At 29.9% G+C, this 18,331-nt stretch overlaps 2 protein-coding genes across 6 annotated transcripts in view; one reads left to right on the top strand and one right to left on the bottom strand.

The window, feature by feature from the left end:
* Positions 1 to 649: 649 nt before the first annotated feature.
* LOC123258509 (protein abrupt-like) lies at positions 650 to 5,754 on the top strand. 4 transcript variants are annotated; one of them, XM_044718569.1, is made up of 6 exons: positions 650 to 957; positions 1,532 to 1,721; positions 1,805 to 1,987; positions 2,954 to 3,203; positions 4,849 to 5,154; positions 5,234 to 5,754. In XM_044718569.1, the coding sequence occupies exons 2-6, from the start codon at positions 1,533 to 1,535 to the stop codon at positions 5,503 to 5,505; spliced, it is 1,200 nt and encodes a 399-aa protein (XP_044574504.1). In that variant the 5' UTR covers positions 650 to 957; position 1,532; the 3' UTR covers positions 5,506 to 5,754. The 4 variants fall into 4 exon arrangements, with proteins under 4 accessions (XP_044574504.1, XP_044574501.1, XP_044574502.1 ...); XM_044718566.1 differs by lacking the exons at positions 4,849 to 5,154; positions 5,234 to 5,754 and adding an exon at positions 3,485 to 4,155 and having other exon boundaries at positions 655 to 957; XM_044718567.1 differs by lacking the exons at positions 4,849 to 5,154; positions 5,234 to 5,754 and adding an exon at positions 3,485 to 4,155 and having other exon boundaries at positions 655 to 973.
* A 584-nt stretch (positions 5,755 to 6,338) lies between these two features.
* The window catches only part of LOC123258502 (probable serine/threonine-protein kinase dyrk2), a 113,872-nt gene continuing 101,879 nt past the window's right edge, over positions 6,339 to 18,331 (bottom strand). For both annotated transcript variants that reach the window (XM_044718551.1, XM_044718553.1), the window contains 7 exons: positions 13,368 to 13,509; positions 12,518 to 12,731; positions 12,320 to 12,418; positions 12,070 to 12,228; positions 11,683 to 11,821; positions 10,738 to 11,183; positions 6,339 to 10,658 (listed from right to left, as the gene is read on the bottom strand). In XM_044718551.1, the coding sequence (XP_044574486.1) occupies positions 10,211 to 10,658; positions 10,738 to 11,183; positions 11,683 to 11,821; positions 12,070 to 12,228; positions 12,320 to 12,418; positions 12,518 to 12,731; positions 13,368 to 13,509 (1,647 nt within the window). In that variant the 3' untranslated portion in view covers positions 6,339 to 10,210. The remainder of the gene's footprint in view (positions 10,659 to 10,737; positions 11,184 to 11,682; positions 11,822 to 12,069; positions 12,229 to 12,319; positions 12,419 to 12,517; positions 12,732 to 13,367; positions 13,510 to 18,331) is intronic.

The following is an 18,331-nucleotide window of genomic DNA, read 5'->3' as shown; positions in this document are numbered from 1 at the left end:
GTGAAAAGGGATGTGCTGGGGTCCAAATGTAGTATAAAAACAGGACAGTATAAAGACAGGATGGTGGCGCACTCGCTGAATGCGACAGTTCAGCCTTGTAAAAACCAAAGAAACGGTATACAAGTAAAAATAGAGTATAGTATAATTAATTCTTCTTAGCTTCTCAGAGGAAGATATATTTACCCTGATAGCCAGCGCTTTCTCAGTAAGTGTTGACTTCCAGCAGTTACGGTTAATTTATACATTAAGTTGGCGGTAATTCTTTACTCAACAACAGTTGTAAGCAAATTGACGGAAATCTACGGCCGCAACTTGAATACAAGTTAACAATCAAACTTGTAGTTAAATTTCCTTTCAACTTTACTACAATTTGACGGAAATACTTGTACAGTAAGTTTTGACGTCTATTTGCAGAGTAAGTTATAGGTTACTAATAGGTAATCGCTCGCTTTGCCAACTCTTTCCGTCAAGTTTGCTTCAAATTGTGGACGTAGAATGACAGTAAGTTATAGGTAAGGTGGCTATCAGGGTACGTACGTAATTTCTGTGACCTGTCAATTACGGTCTGTTTATTAAAATTTTCATTTAAAAGACAAAAATAGCAGGTATCGCCATCTGTACCTTCAAGAATTATATACTAATAATGTGACACTCGACGCAGTCAACACAGTCGAGACAGACATAGAACACAGACTTTGTTCCTACAGTGGTTTGACAATTTTTTATTGAGCTTATATTTTGTCATTTTCATTAATTTGTAATTATAATAAATGTAAGATACACATATAAATAATATAGTTAATTACAGCAATATAATCCAAGTGTACAATCAAGTTGATAAAAAATATAACAATAATAAACCAGTTTAAACTTTGTGATAATATTTAACCTAGAGAGCTTTTTTTGTATTTAGAGATAGATACTTTCACCGTGTGAAAATAATTATCGTAATTGCAGGTAAGTTATGCATAGTGTGTGTATTATTTACATTTATGATTTGTAAAAAAATACATTTATTTAGTGACACTTGTTTTCTTAGAATAGTTGGGTTAAGTTTTTTTGTTATAAAAACGACGACGCCGAATGATTTCTTTACATTTGGGTGGGGATAGAAATTAAGTAATGGTGGGATACAGAACTTTTCTTGTCTTACGTTAAGAATTTATTTTTGTTAAAAACAACAAAAAAGTCATTTTATTTAAAAGAAGAAATTTTTATTGTAAGTTTTCATGTTACCTAGTTTTTTGATTTTCAATTTTCAATCAATAGTTGCAAAGTGATTTATAATTTTTTATTTGTTATAAATTAATCATAAAACTCAATTTATTTTTAATAATTATTAATTTTTTTTTTTTAATTTATGAGTTTTTGAATTTAATTAAATAATTTGTCTCAAACTTTTTTTTTTACTTTAATCTATGATGAAAATCATGTTAAATTACAAGTAAAGAAATTACAAGTAATATAAATAAATGTATTTGTAAAATAACATTACTGAGGAAATAAATTAATTGACATAATTTTTTTGCAGGATGGGGAGCAGTGCTCAATTATACAGTTTATCTTGGGGTGAATTTAGCACGTCGCTAACTTCAGCAGTGCAATTACTTAGAGGACATGGTGATCTTGTTGATGTAACATTGGCGGCTGGTGGTCGTACTTATCCAGCACACAAAATAGTTCTCTCGGCTGCCAGTCCTTTTTTATTAAACTTGCTCAAGGTAAAGTTTGAATTTCATTTTTACTCATTATTTACCATTGGAATAAAATCTGCAGTCAAAATTTATAATAATTTATTTTCCAGAGTACACCATGTGAACATCCAGTTGTTTTGCTTGCTGGAGTAAGCTCTGACGATTTAGAATCTTTGTTAGAATTTGTTTATAAAGGTGAAGTGAGTGTTGAACCTTCACAATTGCCTTCATTGCTACAAGCAGCACATTGCTTGAGTATTAATGGACTCGCATCTCCGACAATATTAACTGAAGTAATTATTACCAAAAAAAATTACCTTGCTAAATTACAATCAACCGAAATTATTTTGGCCTCAAAGACATTGCTTGAATATTTTTTTTAATATTCTTATTCCATAGATTTTTTACAATTTAAAAAATTTTAACTTAAGGGGGGAAATACGTGTAGAAGGCCGTTTTCATGCTGATTTTCATTAATTTTTTTAGGGTATAAAAAATTAATATTATTTATTGAAACTATCAGGTTATTTTATACATATATTTATGAGTATTTTTTCGTATTAAACAATAATATAAGTTGACAAATAGCGGAGATATTAGCTGATACACATCGTAGGTTGTCATCCGACTTAGCAGTCTGTGTGCAGTATGGAAGCCACAATTTTTATTTGAAATCAATGGCACAGAAAAATTACTTCATTTATGTGTATCTTCCATATGAACCTCAATTCGAAAAAAAAAAAGAAAAAATTGCATTTTTTAGAGGACTATGAAATTAAACCATGATTTTTTACCACTTTTTCATACATTGTTTATTAAAAAAAAAAAAAATAGTTTAAATAAAAATATCGCTTTCGATTGAGATTCATATTCAAGGTAATTGTATAAAGAAAATTATAAGTCATATCGCAAGAAGATTGGTTTAAAACTCTTTGAGCTAGACTTCACACAGTTTTGAAAAAAACGTGTTTGAAAAAAAAGTGACCAGAAAAAGTTAATGTAAAATAGTATTAAAGTAATTACTAAATCGCTTATAACTTTTGAACAAATAGGAATTTTTACTTAAAATTTTCAATCTATATTTTTAATAGTTTTACAAGCGATTTATAAAAAAAAAAAAATTGAATTTTTTTAAGATTGTACACGTATTTCCCCCCTTAATATAGAAAAAGTTTGAACTTCATTGATGAGGCCAAAGTTATTTAGAATTATTTAATAATTAAATTTTATTTTAATATTGAATGTTATATTCACAACAGAATGGTGAAGAAGTTCCTCCTACAGCAATACCAACAGTTACTGAACCAGTAACACGGGAAATAATGAATTCAAGTATTCCAATAAATCGTCGAAAAAAGAGAAGAAGAAAATCATCATCTTCATCCGGTAAATGGGCAAAAATAGATACGGCAACTGATACTGAGGATCGACATGATGGTCATGGTGATGACGATAGAACTACCGATTGTGATCAAAAAAATGAGGAGACTAGTGTTAATGCCGACGATGGTAAGATTATTACAATGAATATTGTATTTATTTATAATTTATTAAAAATTACGTCATTAAGGTACTTTTATTTTGTGTTTTGTGTCCGCGTTGTATAATTTATCATAAAAATCAAACGGACACAAGCACAACCATCAATCTGGGTTGAACTGCATTAAGCATTGCCTAACTCACAGATACTTGATACAATAGCTAGAATAAATAAGTATAAATTAATATTTAATCAAATAAATAACAGTTCAGCCCTGTATGGTAAACATTGTGTTTGTGTCTGTTAACAGCAAGCGAGCGGTCAAAATTTTCTAATCACCGGACAACCAACGACTGGATCACAAGCACAGGAGCACACATACCATCGTCATTAACAGTCACGGAGGTTCAAACAGCACTAACGGCGGATAATTTCACTGATATAAAACCTTCACTACAAACATTAATGGCCATGCAGCAACAGTACTCACCATTGCACATTCCTACATTTTCCGGGTCACTCAGCATGGCTTTGCCAGGTTTTCCATTACCAACAACAAGTTCATCAACACTAAAAGTCCGTGGTGCATCTGATTGTCCAGGAATTTGTCCGCTCTGTGGAGCAACGTTACGACAAGCAAGAAATCTACGCAGGCATTTATTGTCATCATGCAAGTATCGACTGAATAGTTTTCACACGTTACAACAATCGGCTGACCATGTTGTAGTGGATATTGAACCGAAAATAGAAATAGGTGCATTTAGCGGACAAAATCATGGCAATGATAGCGGTGAAAGTAATAGTTGTGAACAAATTGTGTGCCATCCAAGTCCACTACCGTCACCTACACACAATTCTAACAATATGTCACCTCATCAAAATATATCGGAAACTATTGCCAGATGAGATCTATAATTTTAAATAATTTTAATTCTTTTGTTCAATCTATTGAGAAACAATTTTTTTTTAATTCAGTAATTTTACCATGTGAAAATTTAATATTGGTAAACTTTTCTCTCAAACTTTTATTTTTTTATATTAAATTCAACATATTTATAGGTTTATAAAATTACATTATTAATTCTTAATAATTAATAAATTTCTACTTACGGTCAAAAGATTAGTTTATCTGAATATTACATAAAAATTATATGGGTAAAAAAATTATGGCTAACTGTATATATTATGCCTTTCCACAACTATTTTTGTTTTATAATGTATTTTATTTAAATTAAATTTTTTTATAATCTACCGTTTTTCTTATTGTTATTTAGTAGATATATTATTAATTATAATTGATGAGTTAATGTTGATTCAATTTTGTTAGCTTGATGTGAGTTCAGTTGCCAAAATGATTTTAAAAATAAAAAACGACGAAATGAAACTTTGGAAGAATTATATATTACGTGTATAACATTTTTATATGAATGATCAACTATAATATATTAATATTATTTAATGAAAAAATAAATCATGTCACTGCATATAATTTAATTATTGTAAAATGAGTACTACTGTATCATTTATTTCGATGCATTTGTAAATAAATATATTATAACGATACAACAGTAATATTTTATTTATAATTATATCCTTTTTAAATAAATTATATAGGAAAAATGATTTAAAATAATATTTGAGTGTTTTATCGCTTTATGTGAAATTGAATTTTAGATGGACATTCCAAAGGTAAAAGTGTATCTGACCAACCAACCAAATGTCCATTGTGCGGTGCAATTTTACGTCAATCTCGAAACCTCCGCCGTCACCTTGAGCTCCTTCATTTTGGTGCTGGAAATAATAACAAACCGTCGGTGCGTATACGACGGCGTAAACATGATTTTCAATCACCAACAATGGTACCGCGTATCCATCAAAGTCAATTGAGAACGGCAATCACAAATGACAATTCTGACTTTTCATCACTCAATCCACTATCTCTCACCTCGACTGTCAACTCATTGTCTTCTAATTTTCCTGGTAAAATTTAAAAATAATTCCATTCTTATCCTATATTTTAATTATAAATATTAAATTTTATTATTTCTTCATTTATCAGGTAACATTTTGACACCTGGATCTGAGGTTCACCCACGAAGTGAACTAATTACCGCTGTTAATCCACTAGTTCTGGAACCGCCAAACAATGGACTTTATTCATCGGAAAATAGTGCAAGTATGCTAAATTTATTGCCAAATTTGCCGTCATTATCAACGTTGCCATCGCCTCACGATGTTTTTTTACATGAAAAAATGTTACGAGCGGGTACCGCTTATCATGATTCTTCAAGGCAACATATTAAACATATACTACGTGAAAATGTTACTTAAGCTTAAGCTATCAATTAAAAATGATAGCTGTAGTTGATATTGATCAGAATATTTTTATTGTTACAATGCTTATTCCATGAGGAATGAATTTGAGATTGTTAAAAAATGTATAGATGAAGAAGAAGATCAAAGTGATGTTATTATTAGAGGGAATTAATTTTCTATAGTAATGGGCTTAAATATTTATTATAATTATTATTAATATGAAATATTCTCGCACAAATAAATGGTTATACTGGTATTAATTAATATCTAATATTTTAATGGTATTTTGTAAATGTATATTTTCTACAACTGTTTATTTATATTTATTTTGTTATAGTTCGTAATTATAATAATTATTTTATTCGGTTTTTTTGTTTGTTTAAATATAAGACAGGTCACAAACATGTCAAACATGCTGTTAGAACTTGTCTCTACATTGATAATGAAAGACAAACGCAGTAAGATAATAATTAACTTATAGTAATCATAATTATGATAGCAATAATAATAAAACAAACAAACAAATGATACAAAAAGATGATGATGCTTTTTAGTATCATATTATTACACACTATACGTCATTTTCATTTTTTTTCTTTTTATATATAATAATAAACATTATAATTATATCAATTCTTCATTATTATATTACATTCAAGTCAGGCGGAAATAGACGACTTCTCTCGCAATTATACACAAATATCGGGTCAAGCTTTTTTGTGGTAGAAAAAAAGCTTTTAAAAAAAATCTATTACATTTATAAATCACAAATTTATTTTATTTTAAAAAATCATCCATTTCACAACGTGTGAATAACATTTTCTCATTTTACTTTATTACTTTTTTTGACTACATCACGACCAGATTACCGGACACTTGATTTAATGGAAGTGCTTAATTCTTTAACTTGTATTTTTTATTTTTTCCTTTGATTTATTTACAGCTCATCTGACAGCTGTAAAAAGAGACACACAATTAATTATAGGACCACCAGAAGTTTTTGAGGCCGATTGTTACACAATTTTTCAATGATGATACGAGTCACATTATGTCCATCCATAGTCATGACTTTAAACTCTCCCTCTGGTAGGCAGCATTTATTATTATTTTTTTTATTAATATTTTCAAACATTTAATTACTAAAATATTTATTCTAATTAATAATTCTAAATTTGAAATTGATTGTCCTAACAAATTCTATCGCCGTTATTTCTTTCTTTATATTGTATTTAATTTTTTTTTCTTTTTTCATAAGACTAAAGTTATTTTAGTTAAAAATTTAAGAATTTTTGTAAAAAAAGTTTACAAAAAAATAATTACGATTTTTATTAATAAAAATGAAAAAAAAAAAAAAAAAAAAAAGAGGGAGAGTTTGTTATACGTCTACAATTATCATTATCACTATCTAAAATTAATTTTCACTAACCCACACTTACATACGTACATAAAACGTGAATTATTAACTAATGCATATATTCTCATTATATTTAATTCAGTATTATAATAATTTAGTTTTCAGTACAGAAGTATTTTTAATATATCAATTGTTACGAGTTACGAGTATATAAAGCACATTAGGTAGATAGGCGTCTAATACATTATCATTATCATCATCGTTATCCAAAAGGACTAGTCTTCAAGGTTTTTTATACCTCAGCTGTTTTAAAAAAATCTCTGTTACCATTTACATTATTTAAATTTATTTAAACCATTTTCTTTCATGTATTATCTATCAATATATTGCACGCTACAGAGATTTATTTAAAAAGAATTCATACAGTTATTATCATTCTTTTGTTAGGAGTTATATTAGTTATTAGAATTAGAATAGGCATACGTAAAGATTGTATTGATATCTTGACAGTAAGTGTTTAAAGTAGATACATTATTTATTTTTTTTTGTTTTTTTTTTCTTTTTATTTATACACATATTTTGATCCCGCACATAAACTGTAAATATACGAGAGTATCGTCCCCCTTCATTTAGGATTCCGCTTATTGATTTAATTCCTTGATATTAAAAAATTTTTTTTATTTTTTATTTTTTTTCATTTTTGCTATATGTCTAATTTTAAAATCTACGTATAATTGTCTAGTTATTCATTTTATTTTTCATTCCGTGATTATTTTTCCTTTCTAATTATCAATCTGCATGTAAAGGTAGTAATATTTATTGATATTTTATACACAATTTTTTTATGTTTTTTTTTTTGTTTAATATTTCGTTTATTGTAAACACGTCTCTTAAAATCCGAATTCTTATCAATTAAATACATGTTAACTATAAGTATAATAATAATATTAATAATAAAAATAATAATAGTAATAACTAGAACGAGATGATTCCGTAAGGAAAAGATGTAGTTATTTTTATTTATTTATATTTTTTTAGTATTTTTTTAATTTATTTTCAATTAGCTCGATGTCAATCCATCACTCGACACATGTCAGCAACATTGTTTATTATTTGAAATTACGTTTAAGCTAAAATATTAATTTTATTTCAGTCGTTACAAATAGATCAGTCATTTGATCTAAAGTTTAAAAAATTCAGTTATCTTGTTGCCACAACTGACATTTTCGTTTCTAATTTCAAATTTCAATTAGTTTAATTTTAATGTAATTTTTGTAATCTTTCGCACAAAAAGTTATAGTTAATCTCAAATATGACGATTTTTTTTATCAGCAAATCAATGCAGAAAGAAAAACACATTTTTATGAAGAGTTACTTTAGACGTTTTTTACAATTGGGTAAGAAGATGTATTATAATTTTTCTTAAGATTTCGGTTTACAATTTTTATTTTTTTTTTTTACTTTTAATGTTAATTTTATAACACTTTTATGAAATAAAATAAAATGATTGAGACAAAAATATACAATTTCAGACAACATAGTTTTTCAGTCTTCACACATTTCTTTTAGATATTCTACATTCAAAATAGATGACATTGTTAATAAACAAATATAATTTATTACAGAACATTAATTATGACAATTACAATAAAAATTTAGCAAGTTATTTTTTATAAGACATAGTTTAAACAATCAAACATCAAACACGAAAATCATGCTCATGATTTACAATTAATTTGTTTAATCTGGACGTAATACTTATGTATTAATTGACAATTTGAGTAAATGAAAAATTATTCAAATAATGAGATTACTCATAACTAATAAACGAAAATTAGTTTTCTTCCTCGGTTTATTTTATATCTTTTTTTATATAAAATGAATGTTACTTAGGCAGTGGTCGTAATTGCATTCATAATTTATTTATCATTCCTGAGCTTAGATAAAAAAAAATTATTAAATGGCATTATAATTGCAAAAAAAAAAATAATAATAATATAATTATATATATTTATTCATTCTCTAAATAAAGTATATGAGCGCATGCTTAACTCAATTAAAACTTAAATCATTTGTTAATTTAATTTTACGGTGATTACTTTTCTTTTACTAGTAACTTTTTCAATAATGATACAGTTATTGACATATAATAACTGTAAATGTTGCTTTCGTACACAGTGATAGCGATGACGACAGTACGAAAAAAAAATATATCTAATAAAATAATATAGTTAGTAATTAAAGAAAAATTATAATTAAATGTTAATTCTTATCGGAGATCTAAGTAAGACAGTGGTAGATTAATATCACAATAAGACTACTCAGGCCTCGTGAAACACGTTCATTTGCTCATACTTATTCGCCTTCTGAGATTTGTCTCAATTTATCATGTTTGATACATTTATAAATTTTCATTATACTATAAGATACAATTAACTTTTCCCTGTTATTTAAAAATTACTAGGGTTTTCATTAATTGATATATATGTTCTTTTGAGATGTGCGAGTATGCAAGTCTATCGCGAGATCGCAGAATTTTTTTTTTATTTTCGACTATTTGGAAGATTAAACCACGTTTAAAAATTTTTGTGTTGTCTACTCAGCAGTCTTAATACAATCAAATAAAATCTGAATCATTATTTTGTCATGGTTTTTTTTACTCAGAATTAAAAAAAAAAAAAAAAAAAAAAAAACAGATGAAAAACCTTGTATAACAAAACTAACCGAGTGATATATTTTTTTTTATTTTGGCCATCATAATTAAACATGCATGTAGACACTTATTATTTTTTTTCCTCTCACTCGTCTTCTCCTTGGGATTTTTTTCATTATTTTTTTTTAACACGTGAGGCTGTTACCTGGATCTACTTTAGCCTCTTAACTCTCACTGCAAGCTGCGTGACTAACGACAGTAATTACACCTCGATCTCGGTTGATGGGAAAAATTGTCGAGCCAGTTAAGTTCTTTACAATCTTGTACTCAGCTCCTTTTTTTCTATTCCCTTATAATTTTTTACATTCTCGTATTCTCTTCTTAAAACTTCTTATCATCATCGCAGGCCGGAATTATTCTCGATGCGTTTTATTTTATTTTTTTATAACAAAAAAAAAAAAAAAAATCTAAATTTATCGTTGTTGTCTTCGTTAAACCGGCCCAAGGTTTACTTTTCTTATGCTGTAGAGTATTTATTGTCGGAACTCACAGTCAAGTGATAATGAAATGGATTATGTGGTCCCGATCAGCAAGCTTAAACTTGGTACCGTTGATAGCCAAGGACAATGAATGATGCGAAAAAAAAAATGTGCGCTAGTTAACATCCTGAAGCAAACAAAAATCATTCAGAAGTGACTGGCGCACATGCGGTTTCATAGTATTGCAGGTAGATAAGTTCCAGAATCATCGAGATTAGGATCTAGACTTGCAACAATGTCACCAGTTGACGCGTGTCTCGAGGCAGCTGGTTGAGTTCCACTTGCTAAAGCATGACTACTTGCACTACCGTTAAGTTTACTTTTAACCGCAAGTGTGTTATTGTCTGTATTATCAATAGCCGTAATTTTTGATACGCACTTTCTACCTCTGTACAGCCTATATAAACTATACTGCTGCTGTTCATCCTCTAGCGTTATTGCACGTTGTCGAGGTGCACTCACCGAGACTGATTGACTGTGACTTGTTTGATTTGGCTCTATCGTTGAATTAATCATAGAACTCACAACCGACGACGATGTACTCAAGTGCGAAGATGAGGATGTATTGAGCCACTTGTGACGCATCGCTTCATCCGGTGTCATTCGTTCTTTTGGATCCCATCTAATAATTAAAATTAATTAATTAGTATCAGTCACTATCATAAATTTAAAAAAAAAATAAATAAAAAATGTAATCTTACTCGAGGCATCTACTAACAAAATCGATGAAGAGCGCGTCATTAGATCTGAGTGCGATTGCAACATTCTTATTACCAGGCCTTCTTTTTCTTCCTTTGCTATTAACTATACACCGTGGATTGCCCTTGGAATCGAAAAATAGTCTACGACGAGTGGCGTGCGAGATTAACGATTCTGGCGGCGGTCCCAATACTTCCATGATACATGCGAGCTGCTCGATTTCATTCTCCCCAGGAAAAAGGGGATATCCGGTGTGTAATTCTGCGAGAATACAGCCCAGACTCCACATGTCTATTGGAGTACCGTATGGTAATCCAAGAATCACTTCAGGACTTCGATAAAATCTTGATTGGATGTACGTGTAAACACGCTGATGACTGTAGCAAGATGAACCAAAGTCTATTACTTTTATTGAACTGCTGCCACGCTGCTTCAAGAGAACGTTTTCCTAGAATCAAAATATAATAATAAATAATAATTACAATTATCATACATATATGAGTTTATAATACGATAAACATATATTTAAGCTTATAAATACGATAAATAATATAATTAAATGTAATAAATTTAGTGATTATAACATGACTTTAAGTGTAAAGATGTAATACTCAGAGAATGCGTAAAATAAAATAAATATATTATGGATACGCGTGAATACCGTAGAGTAACTTTCGTCTCGGTCATCAGACATGCACATAAATACTTTTAAAATACCGAGTGAGACTTATAAGTGCGTACAAGTTTACACCGTAAAAATTTATAAAACCGTATAGTATGAGCTTTAACATCACATCAAGCTATAACCTAAAGGTTTCTCTATTAGTTTTTGTAGCTTTCCGTTTAGTTGTATATCGAGATCGAAGAATTCTCAAGTTAAACGACGCATAGCTCTCAGGCTCTAGGCAATTCCCATTTGACAAATGCTTGAATTATCTTCAACTTACCGGCTTTAAATCGCAGTGGATAATGTTCTCACGGTGCAGCAATCTCAGGCAGTTTATGAGTGAGTTGGCGAAACGACGAATTAAGCTCAGACTGAATCCCTGATAGTTGTTCTTCTTGATCAACTCGTAAAGATTCAAGCTGTAAATATATTTTAAATTAAGTTTTGTTAATTATCTTTTATATCTTTTATAATTTATTCCGCTCAATAATTTTTTATTTTTTATTTCTTTCAAGGATAAATTATTAGTAGAAAATCAGGTATAATTTTTTCACAATTATTTCTGATATCTATAAATATTAAAACATATACTAGATAAATATTTAACGTATTTAAACTGTTTAATTATTCATTATTTACAGAATTAATATTATTAAAACTTAAGTACCTCATGAGTTCGAAACTAATGCACAAATGGTTTCTGAAGTAAAAGTACTCCAGCATGTGTATCACATTGTGTTGGGAATCAGCGTCAAGATCTTTTTTCCTTAGATGATCTAAGATCCTCACTTCAATAAGCGCTTGATGATGGAATCTCTTTTTATTTCTATTAAATTAAACATTTATAAATGTAACATACATTTATATAACACACTACATCAAGAAATAGATATTTTAATAATTTTTATTTAATGTACCTGATTATCTTGATGGCGATATGCTGACCGGTTTTATGATCTAATGCTCGAATAACTTGGCCGAAACTTCCTTTTCCTATTACCTCTAATATTTCATATCTACCAAAGTTAAAAATTTAATTATTGTTTTAATATTATTTTTTTGTTTATCATTAAATATTATTAAAAATATTTCATTTTAAAAATTAATTAGCGAACCTGTATGATATATGATCATGAGGAATTTTGTGGTAACTTCCCGTATCATCATCATATCCACTATTTTCGGCACCATCTTCGCCGTGAATTTTACACGCTGATAGTCCTAAGTACCAAATTTCCGAGTACTTTTCAATTTCAGTACGCTCGTACTCAGTCAGTCGTGAGCCGTAGTATTTGGTTGCTTCTTGTGGTGTCATGGGTAATCTACGTCCTATATAATAGACAAATAGTACACATAATATTTAGTAATTATAATTAAGAAAGGCACTTGAGATAATTGAGCAACAAGTAATCGTCATGAAAATTAACAATATTTAAGTTGTATTGACTTAACAATCAACATTAATTTATTTTAAGGTCGTGGGATTATGACAATTATATCTAAACATATAAATAAATAAATCGTTTATAAACTTAAAATTTTAAATGTAAAAGAATACGCGATTAGAATGTGTATAAAATTACCATATTTGAATGGATGCTTGGTCATTTTATTACTTGTTTCAATAATTAATTTTAGTTATAATTACAAATGCTATTAATATTCAATTAAGCTTTGTGCGCCTTAAACACGAAACGTTATTTAAATTTTATATAAATTTATTCCTAGAAACTTTTATCTTTATTAGTTATTAATAGAAAACCTTTAATCAATAAAAATAATCTCTAGCCATGAATATTATTTTGACTAAAAAAGTATAATATTTTGAAATTTTAAAGAAAATTTTTTTCTTGAATCAAATAATTTTTTTCCATGTTTCTAATGAAGTTTTTTAATTAAAAATTATTACTCTATTTATTAATTAACATTACTGAATTTATTTACTTAATAAATTTTTTGACATACCGTAGGCGTCAACATGGACACTCGTGTTAAGTGGATCATGCAGGGGTACATTGTTGTGGATATTGTTAGACGCGGAGTGGTTTCCATTGTTGTTGTCAGTTGTATCCCGCGATGTTTTGCTATTGCTGAGTGACGGTAGTTTCTGTAACAAAAAGCAAGACAAAATCATTTATTTTTTTAAATTCTATTTTATGTAGTTGTTAATTTTAATTTCAGAGAAGATTCAAAATCAGGAAAAATAATAAATTGTACAGTAATAAAAATAAATATATCCGCTGTTTTGGTGAAGGTATAAATTATTTTCGGTTAGAGTACGGATTTATTTTTAGATAATTATAATTATCTCTCCCACCCCCTCTGAGAGCGACTGAGAGACAAGAAATATATTTTTAACTTCCCGCTAAGAAAATCGAAGATTTTCAAAAATCGGGAAGTTATTGTTTTCACCCCGTTTTGCAAAAATCGAGTTTTCATCAGATCTCGACGTTTGAAGGTCATAGGAAGCTTCCCTGACTACTCCCGCGAGGTTGTCACTGTGTATGTATGTATGTATGTATGTATGTATGAATGTGTGTGTGTGTGTGTGTTTTTTTTTCCCCCTTAGGGGGGGGGGGAATCCTTTTTACGGATTCTAGGCATAGCTGTTTGGCCTGGATATGTGGCGACTCGACGCAGCGCGCGCGCGTGTGTGTGTGTGTGTGAAAGTATGTGAACCGCTTATAACTTTTGAACGGCTCATCCGATTTCATCGCGGTTGGTGCCATTTGAAAGGGCTTGTCCAAACTTAGATTTTAAGTATAATTTGGACCGATTCGGATCAGTAGATTTTGAGAAATCTTAAAAAAACTAAGAAAAAAAATTTTTTCAAATGTGATATTTTTTGGATAACTTTTAAACGGCTTGATGGTTCAATTCCAAAAACTAATCAGCTCTTAACCTCAAAAAACCACGTCGATCGCCACCAGTCCGGTCAAAATCGGTTGATTCGTTCGAGAGATATCGTGAACGAAAGAAAACCGAAAAAAGTGTTTTTTCGGAATAACTCCGAAATTTCTCGCGCGATCAATTCAAAATTTAAAATTCTTTGTGAGGCTTAAAAAACTGCGTCGAATGCTGCCAACCGCGTGAAAATCGGTTTATTCATTCAAAAGTTATTGCGGTTTAAAAATTCAAAAAATAGTGTCATCAAATCCCTATCAGACTTTTGAGCTCGAAGAGCTCAAAAGCATAGGAAAACAATCTCTTTGAGCTTGGAGAGCTCAAAATAACCCATAAATTGTATTTTTGAGCTCGAAGAGCTCAAAAACGTCATTGGTGCAATTTTAAGCGCCTAAGTATGGAATTAGCGGGAAGTTGCAGGGATGGCCTTCAGGGTCAACCGTTTTCCTAATTTTTTTTTTTTTTTGTTACCCTCGTTTATATCTTTTCAGGCTCTTTCGTTCTCTCTATGTGCTCGTGACACTCAACTAGCTACATATTTCACAAAAATAAAACTAGAGTGTACTTGCTAAAATATGATAACATGACTCGCTAAAGAATTAGTAGGTATACACTCACTAACAATATTTAAAACGAATTCTGTCTTTCTCGACTGTTTTACTCACTAATTTCAATATCCAAAAGTACCATTCTCTATTGGTTTATCTATTGGTCAACTGTATTTCACAATCAACAGAGATAACTTTTATAAAGTTTAGCTAAATAACGTAAAGCTGGTTCACGCTTGGTGCACTATTTTTCTAACCTGTCACAACTAATAACAAAAAATGTCGAGATTTTAATGGATAACTATGCTCTATTACAAACTTTGCCATCTACTAAGTACACTTAAAAAAATAAAACAAAAAAGGAAATAAACAAGCCTGAAAAACGTAACTCGTCCATTTCTACGCTCGTTATTGATCGACCGCCTTCTGACCATAAAAAGGTTTTCAAAAAAACCAACCAAAAAATTCGAGAGCTTTATTGATGCGAAAAAATTTGGGAACCCAAAAAGTTTAAATTTTTAAAGAAGAAATGATTTATATAAATCACTTGAAAACTTTTATCGCTGGCTTTTTTGAAATCAAAATTCAAGTTCAATCAATAAATCGCGTGCTTAAAGGTAAATAGTATATTACACACCTAGGGAAATAAAGTAAGAAATGTCTCAGATCACATGTAATTGTTGGCCGAGGCGAAGCCGAGGTCAACAAACATGTGATCTGAGGCTTTCTTATTTACTTCCCGAGGAGTGTATACTATTTTTTTGTCCGACGAAGGCGGAAAGCGGCAACTTAGTTTAGCGCAGCGGGACGAAAGTTGCCACTTTCCGCCCGGAGGGCAAAAAAAGACTTATAGCTAAGGGTTAATAGGGATTTGTGCTGAAAGGGCGTATAAAAAAATTTTTTTTTGCCATTCGGTTTGAAATTGTCTGAAACGTAAAAATCTGTGAAAAAAAAAAGTTGGTATCCTAAAGCTGAAAGGGCGTATCTCAAGACATACGCCCTTTCACCTTTAAGAAAAGTACTACTTAAAGGTAAAAGGGCGTATAAAAAAAATTGTATTTTTTATACCAAATGGTCAATAATAGTTTCACAAGACAAGTTATACTCAAATAACAGCCTCATATACAAAATTTGATATAAACAAATAGAAAATAAATCGATCAAAAACAAATTACGCAAAAATTAAGTAATAAAAAAAAAAATCACAATGACAGAGAACATTCAAATATTTTGAAATTTCCCGCTTTAATTGCCTTATTGAATATACCCAAGCGGCACAAATTTTTTTTCTCCCCTCCAGGCGGAAAGCGTCAATTTTCCTCCCGCTGCGCTAAACGATAATGCCGCTTTCCGCCTCCATCGAGGAGAAATAGTATATTACACACCTAGGGAAGTAAAGTAAGAAATGTCTCAGATCACATGTAATTGTTGGCCGAGGCGAAGCCGAGGTCAACAAACATGTGATCTGAGGCTTTCTTATTTACTTCCCGAGGAGTGTATACTATTTTTTTGTCCGACGAAGGCGGAAAGCGGCAACTTAGTTTAGCGCAGCGGGACGAAAGTTGCCACTTTCCGCCCGGAGGGCAAAAAAATAGTTTTTGTTAATGTTTTATTGAATTTAAGTTGACGATTATTAACTTTTCAACTTCTTGTTGAGTGAAATCTATCAAAAAGTCAACATTTTTTTTGTGACGCTTGGGTAACTACTGGGGCCGTTCACATAACAGTTGTTTCATCATGATCAACAATCCAGGATCCAAATTTTATAATAACTATTTCTTAAAATAAAAAGCGAGAAAATAATCACGCGTAATTTATTGTTTTTTTTTTTTTATATATTTTCTTTTTTAACTTTAAAAAAGGCCATTCGGCAGCCGAAATGGAAGTAGATTTCATGATGAATAATAAAAATACTACTAGGGTTGCATACGAAAAAAAAAATAAATTTCTGTTTGATTAAACACCAATGGCGTATAATTAAAGACATACGCCCTTTTACCTTTGTAATTTTTTTTTTCAATTTTAAGTGCAGAATGTGTCTACTAATCGATTGGCAATAAAAAAAAAAAATATGCACCCTTTTACCTTTGCAAAGGTAAAAGGGCGCATAAATTGTTATAAGTCCTTTTACCTTTAGGCACGCGAAATCTCTTAACTCAATTCTTGATTAATTCATTTCTGTGAATATTGTAAATGTCAAATCAAATATCTTAAATTTATTAAAATTTAATGTTAAAACGTAGCATAATTTTTTAAATGACAGGATACTAAAACTTAGGTATCAGGTAAAAGATTGTCATTTATAACTTTAGACGCAAATGATTAACTTTCAGAAATTTATCAATTTGGTTCGTATGTTATTTATTACAAATTACACTGAGAAAAAAAATTTCTTTTAAAAAAAATTAGCAATGTTGTAATAAGAAATTATTTTGTTGTAAATTTTCAACAACTTTATTTCTTAGCTGAAGAAATTAAAATTTTTCTTACAAATTTATCTTTCTTTTTGAAAAAAAGTTTTTCTGATTTGGAAAAAAAAAAACAATTTTAATTAGACAACTTGCGAATTTTCATCCAACATTGTTTTTTCCCAAATCTAGAAAACTTTTTTTCAACAAGTATGGTACTGTGAGAAAAATTTTGATTTCTTCAGCTAAGAAATAAAATTGCTAAAAATTATCAACCAAGAACATTTTTAAACTATAAAATAACATTCAAAAATGCAAAAGTAAACCAACGTTCACAACCAAACCTCAATTAAAATTAAATTTTTGCCAAGATTCTTTCCAAAAATTTTTTATGTTTTCATTTAGTTAGAAAAAATACAGCCTCATTAAAACTAGCCAAAGTAAGATCAGAATCGTACATTAAAATATAGAGTGATATCTAACATTATAAATAATGTACATAGAGGTTTGAAACTAATGCAAGTGCGTTATCGTAGTCTATTGCAATGTGTCAACGAGGTCTGTCAACGACCCTCCTACTCGGTTAACGACTCCGGAAAGTCACTGAATGGCTTTTTCCGTGCTTTTATTACCCGATCATTTGCAGTTTGTCGTATCATGTGACTATAATCCAGAATTGGTAATAGTAATAGTAGTAAGGCGGTAAAGTGGTGTTATTTAGCCAAGCTGCTCAGGTGCTTTTCTAGAGCCAGACTAGGTGTCTCCTGTCAGGATGAATGGTATGCCAAGCTAGCTGGGTGAACCAACACACGAGGATAGTTTTAAACTAGTGGGTAGCCCTGAACAGGCAATTATTCCTCCGAGACTATGCGGTTTACCTTGTGCTAGCGCATCACTACTGGTGTCCAAGCCTTTCTAATACCGTATGGAGTTGATGGTGCAGTAATAACAACAACATCACTGGCATAGTAGTACCACCAGTAATGTAACCTACCGACTATCTATTCAAACTCCTAGCTCCATGCATACGACACATACATCCATTATATGCATTATACATAATACATAA

The sequence above is a fragment of the Cotesia glomerata genome, linkage group LG2 (assembly GCF_020080835.1).
Source record: "Cotesia glomerata isolate CgM1 linkage group LG2, MPM_Cglom_v2.3, whole genome shotgun sequence".
Taxonomy (NCBI): Eukaryota; Metazoa; Arthropoda; class Insecta; order Hymenoptera; family Braconidae; genus Cotesia; species Cotesia glomerata.
The sequence above is the reverse complement of the archived record's forward strand: the minus strand, read 5'-3'. Positions and strand labels throughout refer to the sequence as shown.